Source organism: Chrysochloris asiatica, unplaced genomic scaffold (assembly GCF_000296735.1).
Source record: "Chrysochloris asiatica unplaced genomic scaffold, ChrAsi1.0 scaffold00008, whole genome shotgun sequence".
NCBI lineage: Eukaryota > Metazoa > Chordata > Mammalia > Afrosoricida > Chrysochloridae > Chrysochloris > Chrysochloris asiatica.
In genome coordinates this window covers 19636356-19653129 of record NW_006408526.1, presented here as the reverse complement: position 1 = coordinate 19653129, position 16774 = coordinate 19636356, and the positions used below count along the sequence as shown (strand labels likewise).

Below are 16774 nucleotides of genomic sequence, written 5' to 3'. Positions count from 1 at the left end.
GTTGGGGAGACATCGATACCACATAAAGCTGGATTCATGCAGGGAGACACAGCCAGCCATCTGAGGCAATAGCATCAGTCTCAAAACCAGAAATTTAGGGTAATTATTAATAGGAAACTTTTAGAACTAGGGTAGGAAGACAGTTTTTTTCTTGAATCCCATTGTAGTTGAGTTGACGGAGACTCTACAGACCTGAGGTTGTAATCATTATGAGGCTGACGACCATGTGTTTCTCATGCTGAGTGGCTGGTGGGCTTGAACCACTGACTTCAGTTGGTAACCAACTGAGTCACCAGGGCTACAAGAGTTGGGCCAAAGTCTAGGTTCCTGCTTTACTGAGTAAGAACCAGGTAGATGTAGTGGTGGTGTACTTTGGACCCGGTTCCTACACATAATGACCCTGTTTAGGGTTTCTGAGGCTGTAAATCTTTATGAGAACAGAAAGCCTCATCTTTAGTCCTTGGAACGTCTGGTAGTTTCGAACTGTTGATCCTGAGGTTAGCAGGCCATATCGTAACCACTATGCTGCCAGACCTCCTTATGAGTTAGCATCCTGCCTACAATTTACTTTGTGACCACATACCTATGACAGGGTATCACTGGGTATCACCCCCATGTTATACCCATGACTGAAAAAAAACAAAACAAACAAAAAACCCTTGATAGGTTATGAGCCCAAATCCAATATATTGTATGTAAGTATGAGGAGGTTTCATAAAGTTTATGGAAAAAAGGAATGAAAAGAATGGAATTTTCTACGTACTTTTAAAGGCGCCCTCACTTGTATGTATGGATGTATATATCACAGTAATATCCTATCTTACTACTGAATACCTGAAAGCTGTCTGAATCTCTTCCAAGTCTGTGGAGGTTTTTCTCAGAGGAAGAGCATTTTTCAGAAGCTATTTTTAGCCTCACTATGAAAGAGATACACATTTCCATTTCTATCCCTTAGGATGTGTTCAGTCTGTTTTCAAAAGTCCTTTCTTATTCATGTTGACGTTTAGTGTCTGTCTTGACTTCAAATACCTACAGCCTCAGAGGTGGCCAAATGCATACTGTGTGTTGAAGTGCTACTCCACAGGTACAGATCTTTCCAATTGTAACTGTTTGGTGGTCATCACAATCAAGAATGACACCATCAATGTCATCAGCACTTCTCATATGCTCACTGGACACGGCCTCTTTTAAACAGACATCGCCACGACCTGTTGAAAATCACCAGAACCAACTTGGTGACAGATTAGAAAGAAACTACTCCCGTGATTTAGGGTCTGACTAGCTACCTTCAGCATTTAATTTGACTTTGCATATGAGGTTTTATGGCTCTGACACTTACACTGGTATCCACCTGTGCTTATCTGAGTGAAGACTCACATGTCATGTCATTAGCCCCCAAGGGCAGGCAAGCATGAACTAGAGAAGTGCAAGACTCTAATATTCTAGAACCTGCACTGGTGAATGAGGTCCATCCTTTCATGAAATAAAAAGCCAGTCATCATAAGAAAAATGTATTTTTTAATTTTTCTCCCCCTCAGTGGCAGCCATCTGCCTTGATATGGATTTACAGTAAGTCTAAATTACTATTTTTGGAGCTGTAGAAATTCCATTACAGAGATACAAATAACAGAATAAATAAAATCACATCAGTGTATCAGATGATTGCTCTAAACATATTCTTTACTTGACTTTTCGAATAAATAATTAAGGATTAAATTAGAAATCATACTCCCTGTACACAGCTATGGTTTAGGAGAACAAACCTGGAAGATAAAGTGTGTGTGTGGGCATTGTGAGGCAGGACATTTATAATGTTGAAGAACTGAAGGAAATCTAAAGAAAGATTAAAAAAAATAAAAACCCATGTTTTGTTTCTTCAATGTCCTTTTCCCTTGAGCCATAAGCTACTTCAAGAAAGGAGACAAAAAGTTTTAGTGAGCATTTTCTTATTCATCTGAAAAATTTGGACAGAAAATTGGCAAATTAGGGTACACGGTAAAAAAATGTGAAACTTCCCCGTTTTGTAAAACTATTAAAACATGCGCAAACATTTTCTGCTGCCAAGTAGTCAATAGAAAATAGAAATAAAAATTGAGGATAGTTTTTCAATCTGAAAGAAGAAAGACCTTGGGGTGGTGGTGGTCATAAACCAGGAAACAGACATAACATTGAAGAAAAAAAGAATTAATCATTTAAAATCACATAGAGAAGTGTTGTGTTCCAGTTTTTTGTTTTTTTTTTAAGTGTAACTACTTAAGTAGATGGTATAAGGTTAAAACAACTTAATGTTCTTATGATAATGTTATGAATGTAACACAATTTATAAAACACTGAGAATGAACACGCTCAGCAGTTTGTATTTCCAATGAATTTAAAATTACACATGATCATATTAAGAGTATCGTTCACCACTGTCTACAAAGTCTAGACTGAAGATCTGGACAGAAAAAGCAAGGGTATACTTTGTTTCTTGCAGAGTCACAATACAATAACACACTCACATCATAGCTAAAATTACACTAGTCACAATTTTTAATCCAATATTAGAAAGTATGGGGAGTGGTAATACATTTATCTTCTTTAAAACCACTTTCAAAGAATGAGAGATGCATCATTTACTAGAAGCCCCAAACCAGCAGAAAAGTGATTGATACAGTCTTGAAAATATATTGTGGCAAATTAGTTATACGCTTATTTTCAAAATACAACAGAATTTTTGGTCCACGAGGCCATGAAAAAAGCAAAACAGAACAAAGACTAAGTTAGGGATTCCCAACTATCACTGTAAATGCAAAGCTCATGAAAAAATTTCATACTTTTTAAAACATCGTTTTATAGAATACTTTTTTGGTGTGTGGTTAAACACAAGAAATGTCTCTCATAAACAGGTATGATGCCCATGTAAAAAACATAAATAGATTAAGATAGCTTTAATCATGCTTTTTGCACAGTTTTGTTTTGAAGGCCATCCATTGCATCTTTTAATGGCAACTAAAATACATTTTCTTATATTAACATATATCAAGGTTTACTGCCTAAGATGACTCTTTTCCTCATTGTAGGGTGGGGCTCAGCCAACTATGGCCCAAAAGGCGAACGAATCTGGACTGTTGTTTGTTTTCATAAAGTTTTATTGGAATACAGACACACTCATTTGTTTGCATACTGGCTGTAACATTAAAAGCGAGTGATTTCTTACAGCCAGAACGATTCTGATCTTTTACTTTTAGAAAAAGGTTGCTAATCCTTGCTCTAGGGGCTTTCCCAGACCAATCTAAAAGAATGAGCATGGTTCTTTACTTTTTAACACTTTGGTTTCTTGTGTGTAACCCACCTTTTGTATACTTTGTCTTATTTTTTTGGTGTTTATACTGGAAATGTAATCGCTGAAGTGTTTCTCCTTCATCAGTCTGGAACAGAGGTGTTAATCTGTCCTTAAATTCTTATTTCATTTCAGTCACCCAGGGATTCTTCCCCAGGAGCTGGATAATATACAAATGGAGGAACCCAACATCAAGAAAATGGTCAGAAAACTGTACATCTAATTTCATCTAGAAGAAGGGGGCTGGGTAAGTGATAGCAAAAAGAATACTGAAAACCAAATATGCATTAGAGCCAATGCCATGGGCGGGGGAAGGGGGAGGAGAACAGCTTGTGAGTTTTCCCAAAACACACACATACACACACACACACACACACACACACACACACACACACCATTAACTATCCTCACTCCTATAATCACTAGTGAATAGCTACAACATTACCAAAACGGTATCTATTTTATAAATATATTACTGTCTATGTACATATAGATACATCTGTAAAAGACAGGTTAAATAATTATCTGTATAATCAATACTACATTAAGCTTTTTTTTTGTCTTTTTAAAATTACTTGTTCTATTAAAATTATCAAAATAATTCTTTAAAAATACCAGGAACAGAACCAGTGAAGAGTTGCGTTCCATTCAAGTGTTCTAAATCTTATCATTGGTCACCCAGACCCCAGACTTGGTTATCCACATCTCAAAAAACATAGTTTAATCAGGGAAAAAAGTTAGCCATCAAAAGCACAACCCCCCGCCCCCCCTTTAATACTTCATAACAAATAGGTATGTCTATATATATCTATATATATAGGTAGATATAAAACACTCTTAGTTTATATTATATCTTCTCATAAATGAATTTTCATAAAAAACACAAAGCTCAAGTTTCCACCAAATCTTTTTTATACTGGTGTGCATTTCTTTTAAATGTTTAGGTCACCGACAAACTGTATCAGGATATAGAGATTATAAAAATGAGCTTGAAAACTTATGTACTACATGCAAAAACGAAGGAAATACTAAGGGCCAGTATTTGGCCAGTTGGGTACTATTCCCTCTGTACTAAGACACAGAGACAATGAACTGGTTAATTATTGTGAACAGTACAGTCAACTGCCAATTATTCAGGGGCAGAATATTAGAATCTGAGTCCATTATCTTTTATCAACTGACCACTGCAATCTGAGTCCTTTATCTTTTATCAGCTGATCACTGCTGGCGATTTCACTATTTGCTAATAAACCTCTCTCTGGTTACTTATTAGCAAGTCTGGTTAAAAAATAAATTTGATTAGGGAAAAAGTTTTAGCTAAAATGAAGGTTTGGGATCAGCTGTGGTTTTAATTTAATGATGGACTCTTTTTAATGAATGCTTTGGATAATTGAGAATTTGCTATGCCTAAAATCTGCCAATACCTCATCCTTAAGCTTTGAAAGCAATGTTGGTGCTTCAAAATAAAGGGACAAATTGTCCTCTTGGCATATGAAAACTGCTAGTTCTTAACTCAGAATTATTACTGAAGGAATTCCTTATGTGTAATTCAGAGCTATACAGTACAGGTGGTGGCAGACAACACAATTTCTCCACCGTGTAGACATCAATGAAACAACCAACATACTAGTCAATCACCTCAAAACACCGAAAAGACCAAAGCCAAAGTGGGGTATACATTCATCTAGGACTTCCTTCACACAAAGACTTCAGTCGAATTTGGCAGACTCTCTTCAAATAATTAAAATGCGAACGTGAAGAAATTGGAAGCAAAACCTTTCATGTACAATTTAAAAGTGTGAATTCATACAAAAAAAATTCTTAGAATATGACTAAAATAAAAGTTACTACACATTTGTAACCCTATTTTTGGCACTGGTTTAGCCTCTACGTTTAAACTTGTTCTACAGGTAGGTAGTGACCAACAAAATCAAAGAGAACAATTTTCACGAGTGAGTAGGACTGCTCTCAGAGAGACGCCACTCAGAATAGTTTGTGGGGCATCACCTATACTGCTTAGGGGTACAGAGGAGTGTTGTACTCACTGCAAAAAAACAACAGCAATAATTGTGTAGAACACCACTTTCCTGAATTAAGTTTGCTGAACACGGTTCAGATTATTGGATATGTCAATATGCACAATGCCTTTTAGAAGCATTTACTGTATACCCAAATCCTACTTCATGCAACACACAGTGTCACACAAGTAGTGAAAATGTTATCCTAGTCAAAGGTGCTTGGACATTATTTTCAGGCAGCATTTTACCTTTATTTTAAGTTCATACTAGGTAAGTTTTAGGAGAAATAAAATGCCAATAAATTGATTCCATATGCTTTTAGTACAGTATATAAAACTCAGACAGACATTTTTATTTATCTAAATTGTTACTTTTGTTTTCTACCCTAGTCTAGACTTCAATTTTACTTGAAAAATTTTTATTTAAATAAGGGATAAAATGTTGCCCAAAAAGTCTAATCATAGTTACACATTTGTGTTTTTACTAGATCTACAAATCAAAATAGTTCTTATAGTTAAAAAGATACAATTTGTATCAACAGTAAAAGGTACTTTCTGGCTTTTCAGGGCTTCAAACCATAGAGCAAGTAGAAAAAATCAGAATAACCAGGGCATCTAGGCAGACTACACAAACCCATCTGCAAGAGGCTGTTACTCTAAAATTCAAAAACTGGAGGCAACAGTCCAAGTTCAGTCAATCACACCACTATCCGCCACTGATTGCAAAAACCTATCTTCTAACCCACAGAAATGTATTCGCATCTAGCAAAACCCATGACTTGGAACCAGAAATATCCCTTACTAATACTAGAACAGACTTTAGTCTGTATCTAAAACTATACTATTTGTGGCAAGAAACTGGCCTTAATAATATAACAGGCCCCAAAACAACAAAAAACCCCAAAAAATCTACTCTCAGGAAAATGGAAAATATACAGTATCTTACAAAAAATTTAAGTTACCATTTACAACTCCTCCATCCCCATTTCTATAGTGCAGTATCAATAAATGTTGCATATCCTCAACACATAAAACCACCTCAGGCCAGCCTTGCTAAACAACAGGAAAGCTGAAGAGTATATCAAATAGAAAAGTTGCATTGAGAATAATTAGATTCATTAAAAACAGGCAAGTATTGTGAAAGGGTTATTTTATCCAGTATTGTTGTGCCCCAAACAAAGCGACTGACACATTAAAAAGACAAATTAATGAAAATCTAGGAATTCAATTCCATTTCTACCATCTAGAAGCACAAACCAGCTGGATAACAAAGCTCTAAACTGTAACAGTTACGGCTTTTGCCTTATTCATACAAAAATGGAAATATTTTTTCCACTGATTGCATCTGCTTTCCTTTAAATTAACCATATTAAATTAGCTAACTACTAAACAGGAAAAAAAAATCCAAATAAAAATAAAACAATAAAAAGTGCCATCTTGCAAATCATTCTAACATACACTGTTACCCATATTTCAATATAGACTGGTAACTTACGTTTTGTTTAAAATATAAAGTCAGTGCTGTATTATATCAGTTGTTTCTATAAATAATGATTCTAGCACAGAGAAACCCACTTTCCCCAAATAAAAATAACTTAAAAAGCTGTAAAAGATTCTAATTAAGCTTGGCTTGAAAAAACAGTTTGCTAGGTCTAGTCAAATGTTCAACATTCTGTAGGTATTGTAATTGATTGCAATTGATAGACAAACATCAAGGTAAGAAAACAGGAAACAAAGATAAAAAGTGCTGCATATAAACCCCTGATGCACCAAAGATTAATATCAAAGATCACAGATACATCTAGTAAATCAAACTGGAAAAATTTCCAGCCAAGGATATAGCTTTAAAAAGGAAATGTTAAAAAAAAGTTTGAATGTAAAGCAATCCCGTGATACTTCCACCATGTGGGGCTATACATACAGATTCCATGATACAGTGTTTCACATAAATGGATACTATAGAACCTCCTTGCTGAGAAGGAGATCACGTGTGCTATTGTAGCAAACCTCCCTCAGCATTTGAGCTGAACAAAAAAACTACTAAACACCACAAAGATGCGTCATCTTTTCAATAACCCAGCTGGGATTTCTCCACTAAAATGGCTGCGGCAAGCTGCTGGGCATCTGTCATGTGAGGATTTCTTTTCATGACAATTCTCACAAGGTCAGGTGGGAAGATGTTGCACAAGTTGATAAAAATTTTTTCCCGGTTGTCTTGGTACCTTGGGGGGTCTTGTGGCATTCCGCAATACGGTATTCGCCAAGTTGGTTCTGGCTGCTCAGGTAGGCTCTGGAAGGTGAACTGATCATAGCATGGCTGTGTGGAGTTATCAGGCAAGGAGTAAGTCTGCCGATAGCCGTATATGTCAATCCCATAACTCTGCCTATCCCAACTTCCTAGCCCTTCCTGGCGGGAATAAGGCTTTCTCTGTCTGGAAGGTGAACTGTCATAGAGTCGAGAGTCCGACACGCTGTCTATTCTTGTGGCCACTAAGGACCTGCCCAGATGTGGTGCCTTAGAGTGTGCTGAACTTGGAGGAGAGGGGTAATCACCAGGACAACTGGAGCGTGCACCCACCGCTGGATGCTGCAGATGCACAGCCAAGTGTGGGAGAGGAGGCTTGTGATGGTACTTTGGTTCTTCATGACTGTAACTTTGCACTCTGGTTAAGGGGTCGTGGAAATTCTGCAGGAGGGGCTGGGAATTCAGGCGGCTGTGAGGGTGCATGTGTTGACACTTCCAGTTCTCGTCTAGCTGCGGGTCGGGAGAACTGATGTAGGAGCGCTCGTTGTAGCCCACATAGGAGTCGCTACTCCCACAGCTCACGCTCCCTTCGCTGCTGCAGTCAGAAGCTACAGAACTTATCCTAGAATCCGTGTCCAAGGAGAAGCGCCTTTCAGGACTTCGGGTGCCTGAGATATTCAGGTTGGAATATGCATTCAACATGGAATAATACCCAATGTCTACAGGTGAGTCACATTTTGGGTACTGTTCATAAGGCATTGGCGTTCCATGATTTTTGGTTGCCATTATCATTGAAGGATATTGTCCCTGTGGTCTTTGATCCTGAGGTGGGAAGTGAACTCCAGATGGAAGGCCATTGCTTAGAGATGTAGTGCTTTGGGGTTTTGCAGTAGAAGTAGCCGGTATACTAACTAGGGAAGGTACAGACCTGGTTTCCAATTTGTTTTTGGTGGGAAGCTTTTCTTCTAGGTCTTGGTAGACTTGAGTCCTTATGCTTGGATCCGATTGCCTCTTTGGAGCACCTCGTTTGACCTCAGAAGTGCTGTCGGTCTTAGTGCTACAGGGAACACTGTTGCTCTTCACCAGTCCACCTTCATTAGCAGTTTTGGCTGCTGTGTTCCTAGACATGGCACGGAGTTCATCAGCCACTGACCGCTGAGGCTGACTGCCCCTCTCGGGATGGTGATATTTGCACTTGTGCCCGTAGGTACACTTCTTCCCTACAAAGAGAAAAATGAATTAGGCAAAAGCGCACACTACTAGATTCTTGAAAAAAAATCCAGTGTGGCACTATTATTTTAACTTGCACAACAAAGGCAGAAATGGGAGGTCGGCTAAGTGTTAACTGTGCTCCTTACTCTTGTGAAATATAGCACCTTACAGCCTTCTCATTCTTTACTGTCAAGGGCAATAAGGAAGCTGGCTGGTGGATTAATGATGACCTCCAGAGTTTTGGGATGGTAACCCTGTGGGACTCTCCTCTTTCAAGAAGGCTTTATGATCATGTAGGAAATTCTGTTTTGAAGAGCAACGTGTATTGTTGTAATATGACACAACCATGCTCATCAGACTTGTACCTAGGTGTAAGAAATGCCACATTTTTTATGCATCTAGAAACTAACTTCATGAAGTATTAACTGAATTTGTGGAACCATGTTTTAATTCAGGGAAATCCACTTGAACCCATCTAAGTAAAACGAATTCTGCGGCCCTCTGCCCCGCATGGCTGAGATCTTAAATTTCATTAGCATCAAGAGGAGCATGTATTATGCCATCCAAAACTTAAAATGGAAATTTTTATTAATGGAAATTTTTATTAATGGAAGTTTAGCAATATCTGGTGCTCTAAAGGCATATATTTGGGCAGTGTTTCATTCTGTTGTGCATAGGGTCGCTATGAGTTGGTACCGATTCAATGGCACCAAACAATAACAACAAAGGCATATATGAAATACTTGTAAAGAAAGTTACCATAGGGACAAGGCTGCTTTTTGTGTTCAGGAACAATTGGTTTCTTCCTCAGAAAATTATCCAGGCTTGGGCCGTGTCTGCCAAGAGGATCATCAGGGGGCATGAACCTGTCACGGATACAGTAATAATAATAAAAACAAATGTACCTCCAAAGTATAAAGATTTACAAATTCTGAGGTAATTAAAACAAATTTTGGTCCAAGTATTTGATTCCATATTTACAGTGTTTAAAAACTAATCAATAAATGAAGCACTCATTTCTTAATGAAAATAAAACTAAACAGTATTAAGCTGTACTTATATTTGTTCTATTTCAAGTAAATTTTCAGTCTTGAATTTCCAATTAGTTCTGCCTTCTTCTTAGTCTAGGGACTTTAGAAAAAAGGAAACAAAATTTTAGAAATTTGAGAAGTGTTTTAGCAACACTAATCTTGTGGAGTAGAGTCCTGGACTGCTAACAGCAAGGGCAGCTGTTTAAACCCACTCCTTGGGGACGCTAAACAGGGTTGCTATGAGTTGGAACCGACTCAATGGCACTTAACAAAAATCTTGTGGAGTAGAAATTAAGCAGATGGGGAGTGAGTAAAAGGAGAGGTGGTAAAACTAGTGGGCTAAAATTTATCAAGCACTATCACTGCTGTATTATATAAGGATTTCTGGTAGCGTAGTGGTTACGAGTCGGGCTGCTAACCTCAAGGTCAGTAGTTCCAAACTCCACCAGCTGTCTTCAGGAGAAAGATGAGGCTTTCTGCTTCTGTAAACATGTACAGCCTCGGAAACACTATGCAGGGTAGCTATGAGTCGGAACTGACTCCACTGCATATCACCACCCCCATCATTGCTATATATGTTACACACACATCTTCATTTCATCCTAATACTCACAGATACATGATACATAAACTTTTCTAATATAGGCTTAGATGAATGGCCTCAAACCCAATGCCTTTGAGTCAAGTCCAACTCAAAGCGACCCTATATGACAGGGTAGGTCTCTAGAGTTTCCAAGGTTGTAATCTTTTGGCAGCACTGTGAGATCAGCACTAGACTTTAAACCACAAGGTTGGCAGTTCAAACCCACCAGCTGCTCCTCGGTAACCCTATACATGGTTGCTATTAGTCAGAACTGATCCCATGGCCCTTAACAACAAGCTTGTTGGAAGCGGACTGTTATGTCTTTCTCTCACTGAGCAGCTGGTGAGTTTGAACCTTTAGGTTAGCAGCTGACTGATAGTAAAGTAATTTTAATCTAGGGTCACATGGCAGAGCTAAGATTCAATTATGGCTGCTCCAAAGCTCAGTCTCTTCTGACAATGCTAGCGTGATTCTTAGCTGATAAAGAAAAGCCTTAAGGAAGTCACTTTATCCTTTTGGATGGATTCTCCAGTAGAGGCAAAAAGAACTCATGGCATGCATAATTTTGTTGAAGAGGTTTAATATTAGTTATGTTATTGTTTGTACTTATATTTACATATAAAATGTGAATAATTTTCATAGGATTTTTAACAATACTGAGCAAATACAGTATTGAATATGTTTATGAAAACATAATGACATTAAAAGTTTAAAAAAAATCCCATTATTCCAATCCCAATACAACTATTTTCCATGTTTGTGCTGCATTTTAGTAATTTTCCATAAGATGCACCACCTTACATAGCATTATCAAACAAAAGTAAAAATTTATACTTTGTCCTCCTAACATATAAATATTTTCCATAATATACTTTCTAATAATTCTAAACAGCATAAAATTTTCACTAGAATATGCATCATTTAACATATTTATCGATTGCACAGTCTGTGATTTTTGTAATTATAAATAATACAATAATGAGCATTTCTGCTTTTTCTTTTTTTCCTTATTATATATTCCTAGAAATGGAACTGGGGAGTTGGGAGGGCATAATGTTCTTAAGGATTTTGATAACCATGCCAAATTATGTGTCAGTTTTACTGCATTTTTACCAGTATAAGGCACACAGAAAAATATTTTTGAGAATTAAGTGGGTAAAAAAAAAAATGCTTTGTAGATGTCATCTTGCATTTTTGATTAGAACAGTTAGTTGGCCATTTTCCAACTACATATTTATAACTATACTTCTCATGGGACATGCTTGTTCATGTCATTTATCTATTTGTCAACTTGTAGACTCTTGATTATGAGCAGAGTCTCTGTAATGTAAACAAAAATCACATATTTAGAAAGTTAGCAAAGCTCTTAAGTAGATTTCCAACAGCATGTTGGGAGCATCAGTATTTTCAAAGTCTTCAATTTCTGCAGAAGGAAACTGTCCCTCTGTCAGCTGCTACAAGTTACTTAGATAGTCTCAGAATACTCGCTTTGCTTGACGTGCCCATCAGTGACTAAAGGGAAAATCACAGACCTGCAACTTCAATGGCTACTCACACGGAACCCCCCTCACCCCCCAAGGCACGACTCAGCAGTGTTGTCTTGCACTGATGACTAGTGGGAAAGTCAGTTGTGGGAAGAAATCTGTCAGGTCAGTTCAGTTGCAAAAGGAGAGGGAGTTTGTAGTAGTTGCCACATATAGTTAATATTTTCAGAGGCAATATTACTGGCAAGTAAATGGTTTTACTTACTTGTCATTGACAAATGAATACATTAATAGCCGCTCATCTATGAACTTCTTCCATTCTGGTTTTTCATTAGCCAGATCCCTGTAGTTGTCATTGGACACGATTATACCATCGGACTCAAAAGCCAGCTTCACGATGAACCTGTCGTCATAACACACCACGCGTCTCCCCTGCACGCGCCGCGATGGTGTGAACACCAGGATTTTCTCCTTCTCGAGTTTACGTAAAATTTCTTGGTCTGCCAGAGAAATAGAGGTAAAAATCTCAGGAATTAAAATCATACTCAGTCACTTGCATCAAACGTGCGCTTTTATAACATGAAAAGTCAGAACTGGAGATTCTGACACAGTTTGAGAAAATAGTGCAATTTGTAAACACTGGTAAGTTATTTTTCCTTCAGAAATGTCAATGATAAAGGGTTTTAAAATAGCCCAGAAGTGAGCAGCATAAAACCTCAACATGTCTGAAGAAATCCTGAGCTCAGGTTGCCAGTACTACCACTATATGAACACATCGGACACACTGCCAGCACGGGGCCATTGTAACCAAGCAACTGTGCTGGGCCCTGGTGTAAGGCAGCAGACCTTCCACCCAGATGTGTTTATTTTCCTAACGAAGTGCATGAGGTGGTGGGTGAGTGTGAAAAGAAGTAACAGAGGTGGCAAAGGGAAAAGCTTTAAACTGCAGTAGAAGGTTCAATGAGAAAGAGGGCAGTGAAGTCAGAACTCATGCCATGCATGTGGCCACAATTTGCTTGATGTCTTTTCCTGGGAAGCATGAGGTTACAGATGTGAGCGTTCCTGTGGGGTTGACCCATTAATTAAGAGATGAGGAAATCATTTTGCTGTCATGTGGATTTCAACTGACAGCGACCCTATAGGACACCGTAAATGTTCCATAGGGTTTCTGAGGCTCTATGATAGTAGAGTGCCTCATCTTTCTCCCATGGAGCTGCTGATGGGTTCACACCACAGACGTTTGGTTGGCAGACCAATGCTTAACCTGGTGAGCCACCAGGGTTCCTTGGGCAAACTTGTCATTGCCATTGCAGGTGAATTAGGGTACAAGAGAAGAAGGAATGGAAGAGTAATAAGGGACAGCTCTCATGCTGGTATAGGGATTTGATGACGTTCTGAACAAATGAGGTCATCAGAACCAGAATGTTGGTTTAGAAAAGTAGAAAGGAGAAGGAGAAGAAATGTAGACATTACAACCAGCAGACCAGAGATAAAACTCAGGTTCTGTTACTTTCTAAATAATCTTCATGAGCCGATTTCTCTCTCCTCAAATGGAATTGACAGGTTATGAGAACTTTAGTCAACACATGTAAATGTAGCTACTAGCACAGAACCTTGAAAGCTCTCCATAAACATATGCTCTCCAAATGAATTTTTACACACACAGTTATTGATCTCTTTTGAAAAATCAAAAGCCCTGTCTCAACTTTGTTGTTTGGTGCCATCGAATCTGCTCTTGCTCCTAGTGACCCTACAATGAAACTCTGCCCAGTCCTGTACCATCCTCACGATCATTCCTATGTTTCAGCCCATTGGTATAGCCACTGTATAGTAATCCATTTTATTGAGAGTCTTCCTTTTTTTTTAGCATGATATGGAGTCCTGGTATGGTGCCATCGGCTAACACGCTGGATTGCAAAGTCAGTTTGTACCACAAGGTCGGTGACTCAATCTCATCAGCCACTCCTTGGAACCCCAATACAGGGTCGCTATGGGTTGGAACCAATGCAACGGCACTTAACAACAATATCGTTCTCCAGGGACTGATCCTTCCTGATCACATGTCTAAGGTATGTGAGACAAGTCTTGCCATTCTTCCTAAGGAGCATTCTGGCGGAACTTCCTCCAAGATAGGTTTGTTCATTTGTCTGGCAGTCCATGGTATGAATGTATAAATGTATGTGTGTGTGCTGTTGTGGCGCTGCAGGTTAATGTGCTGGACTGCACAGTCCGTGTGAACCACAAGGTTGGCAGTTCAAGCTCACCCTGTGTTGAAACTAATTCAGTGACACTTAGCAACAACTATATCTATCTATAAGGAGCTCTGGTAGCTTAATGGTTAGAAATTGGGCTGCGAACTGCAAGGTCAGCAGTTCAAAACTACCAGCTGCTCCGTGGGAGAAAGATAAGGCTTTCTGTCCCCGTAAACATTTACAGCCTTGGAAACCCTGTTCATTGTGGGTCGGAACTGACTCGATGACACTTAACAACAACAACAAACAGCATATCTATCTATACATTTTATTGAGAATTGAGTGAAGGATTACATACAAGATCATCAATTTTACATTAAAAAAGTACACTTTGTTTCATGCAACATTATTTATCCCACTTCCTCCCTGTGGCTCCCATCTCTATTCTGCCCACCTTCCCATCCCTTCTCACCTTTGTCCTTAGGTACATGTTGCCCCTGTGATTTTCAATGACTGACCATTCCATCATTCATAGCGAGCATACAATACTAGTGTTATTGTTTCCCCAATATACCTAATCTGCTACTTGCTAAAAGTTAGGCCATGCGGATGAGTTCCTTTCTGACCTGAAGAGTCAAGGGCCAGTCTCAGGTTCCTTCAATCTCTTTCAAACCAATAAGCCTGGTCTTTTTTTTTTAAATAATTTTTAGTTTTCTTCCCCATATTCTGCCGCTCTCTCTGGGAACTTCATATGTGATTCCTTTCGGAGTGGTTGGTAGTGGTAGCTGGGCACCATCTAGTTCTGTTCTCAGAGTCGTGAAGATTGATGTTCACATGTTCCATTAGTCCACTGGACTAACTGATTCTAAGCCTCTTCAGTTCTTATCACTCGTCTTCCTTCTGCACAAGGAGAGACCAACAGCTGCACCTTAGACAGCTACTCACCAAAGTAGGATGTAGAACACTAGCTCTGTGGATTATGCTATGCCACTGACCATGGTGTCATAAGACTGTGGTCCTGAGCCCCCAGGCTCACCTACTTGTTGCTGTAGATGTTTGATAATACCTAAGAAGTTTTCATCCTCTTGCCTGCTGTATATTCTACCACATTCACAGTTGTGTTTTAGTTGGTATATTTAATATTCTTTGCTAACACCATAATTCAAATGTATTAGTTCTTCTCTGGTCTTCCTTATTATCCAGCTTTAAATGAGGCAGTTGAGAATACTATGGTTTGGGCCAGGTGCACTTTAATCCTCAAAGTGGCATCTTTGCTTTGGAACACCTTAAAGAGGTCTTATGCAGCAGATTTGCCCAATGAAATGCATCATTTGATTTCTTGGCTGTTGCTTCCGTGGGCATTAATTGTAACTCCAAGTAAAATTAAATTATTGACAATTTCAATCTTGTTCCCATTTATCATAATACTTATTGATCCATTTTTGTGGATTTTTGTTTTCTTGATGGTGAGGTATAATCCACACAGAAGGCTGTAGTCTGATTTTCGGTAAATGCTTCAAGAAGTCCTTTTGACTTTCTGGATACAAAGTTGTCGTCTGCAAACTGAAGGTGTTAATTAGTCTTCCTCCAATCCTGATGTCACATTCTTCTTCATAAAGTCCCGCTTCTTAAATTACTTGCTTAGTATACAGACTAAATGAACCCTCTGCACTAAATCGATTCTGACTCATAGTGACCCTATACAGGACACCATGGAAATGTTTCTTAGTTTCTGAATCTGTAAATTTTTGGGGAGTAGGCAGTCTCATCTTCCTCCCATAGAGCAGCTGGTAGGTTTGAACCATCGGTCTGGTGGTGAGCAGCCCATTGCCTAGCCCATAGCACCACCACAGCTCCTTACAGACTGAAAAGTATGGTGAAAGGATATAAACCTGACACATACCTTTCCTGAGTTTAAACTACACAGTAATCCTGTTGTTCTGTTCAAACAATTGCCTGTTGGTGTATGTACAGAATCCAAATAAGCATAATGAAGTGTTCTGGAATTCACAATGTTGTAATGTTATCTGTAATTTGTTATTATTTACCCAGCTGAATGACTTTTCATAGTTAATAAAACACAAGTAAATACCTTTCTGGTATTTTCTGCTTTTAAGCAAAACCCATCAGATATGAGCAATGATATCCCTCATTCCACGTCCTCTTCTTGAATCTGGCTTAGGTTTCTGGCAGCTCCCTGTCAATGCAATACTATTGATGTAGAACTTTAGGGTTCAGTTATTTTGAGTTTCTCTAATAACAAAAAAACACTTTAAAGGAAGGGGCTATGTCTAATTTATCTTTGTACTCATCAGCACCCAGTACGAGCTCAATAAACAATGGTGAAATGAACAAATGAGCTAGTTAGAGTCCTGAGACAGTCCAGTTTATTGATTACTTTTTATGTTCAAAAGTACTTTCATGGTACTTTATGATTGTTGTTGTTAGGTGCCATTGAGTCGGTACCAACTCATAGCGACCTTATTATGCACAGCAGAATGAAACACTGCCAGATCCTGGGCCAACCTCACTATTTTACCATGCTTGAGCCCATTTAAACTGCCACTTGGCCAATCCATATTGCTGGGGGTCTTCCTCTTTTTCTCTGACCCTCCACCTTACCAAACATGATCTCCTTCTCTAGCGACTGGTCCCTCCTGACAATATGTTCTAAGTATGAGAGATGAA

The 16774-nt window shown here is 38.6% G+C and overlaps 1 protein-coding gene across 1 annotated transcript in view; it reads right to left on the bottom strand.

The window, feature by feature from the left end:
* Window positions 1–4505: 4505 nt before the first annotated feature.
* Window positions 4506–16774, bottom strand: part of ZC3H12C (zinc finger CCCH-type containing 12C) — a 52794-nt gene continuing 40525 nt past the window's right edge. The window contains exons 4-6 of the mRNA XM_006833804.1: window positions 12160–12394; window positions 9556–9662; window positions 4506–8804 (exon numbers count right to left, since the gene is read on the bottom strand). Coding sequence (XP_006833867.1) covers window positions 7408–8804; window positions 9556–9662; window positions 12160–12394 — 1739 coding nt within the window. The 3' untranslated portion in view covers window positions 4506–7407. The remainder of the gene's footprint in view (window positions 8805–9555; window positions 9663–12159; window positions 12395–16774) is intronic.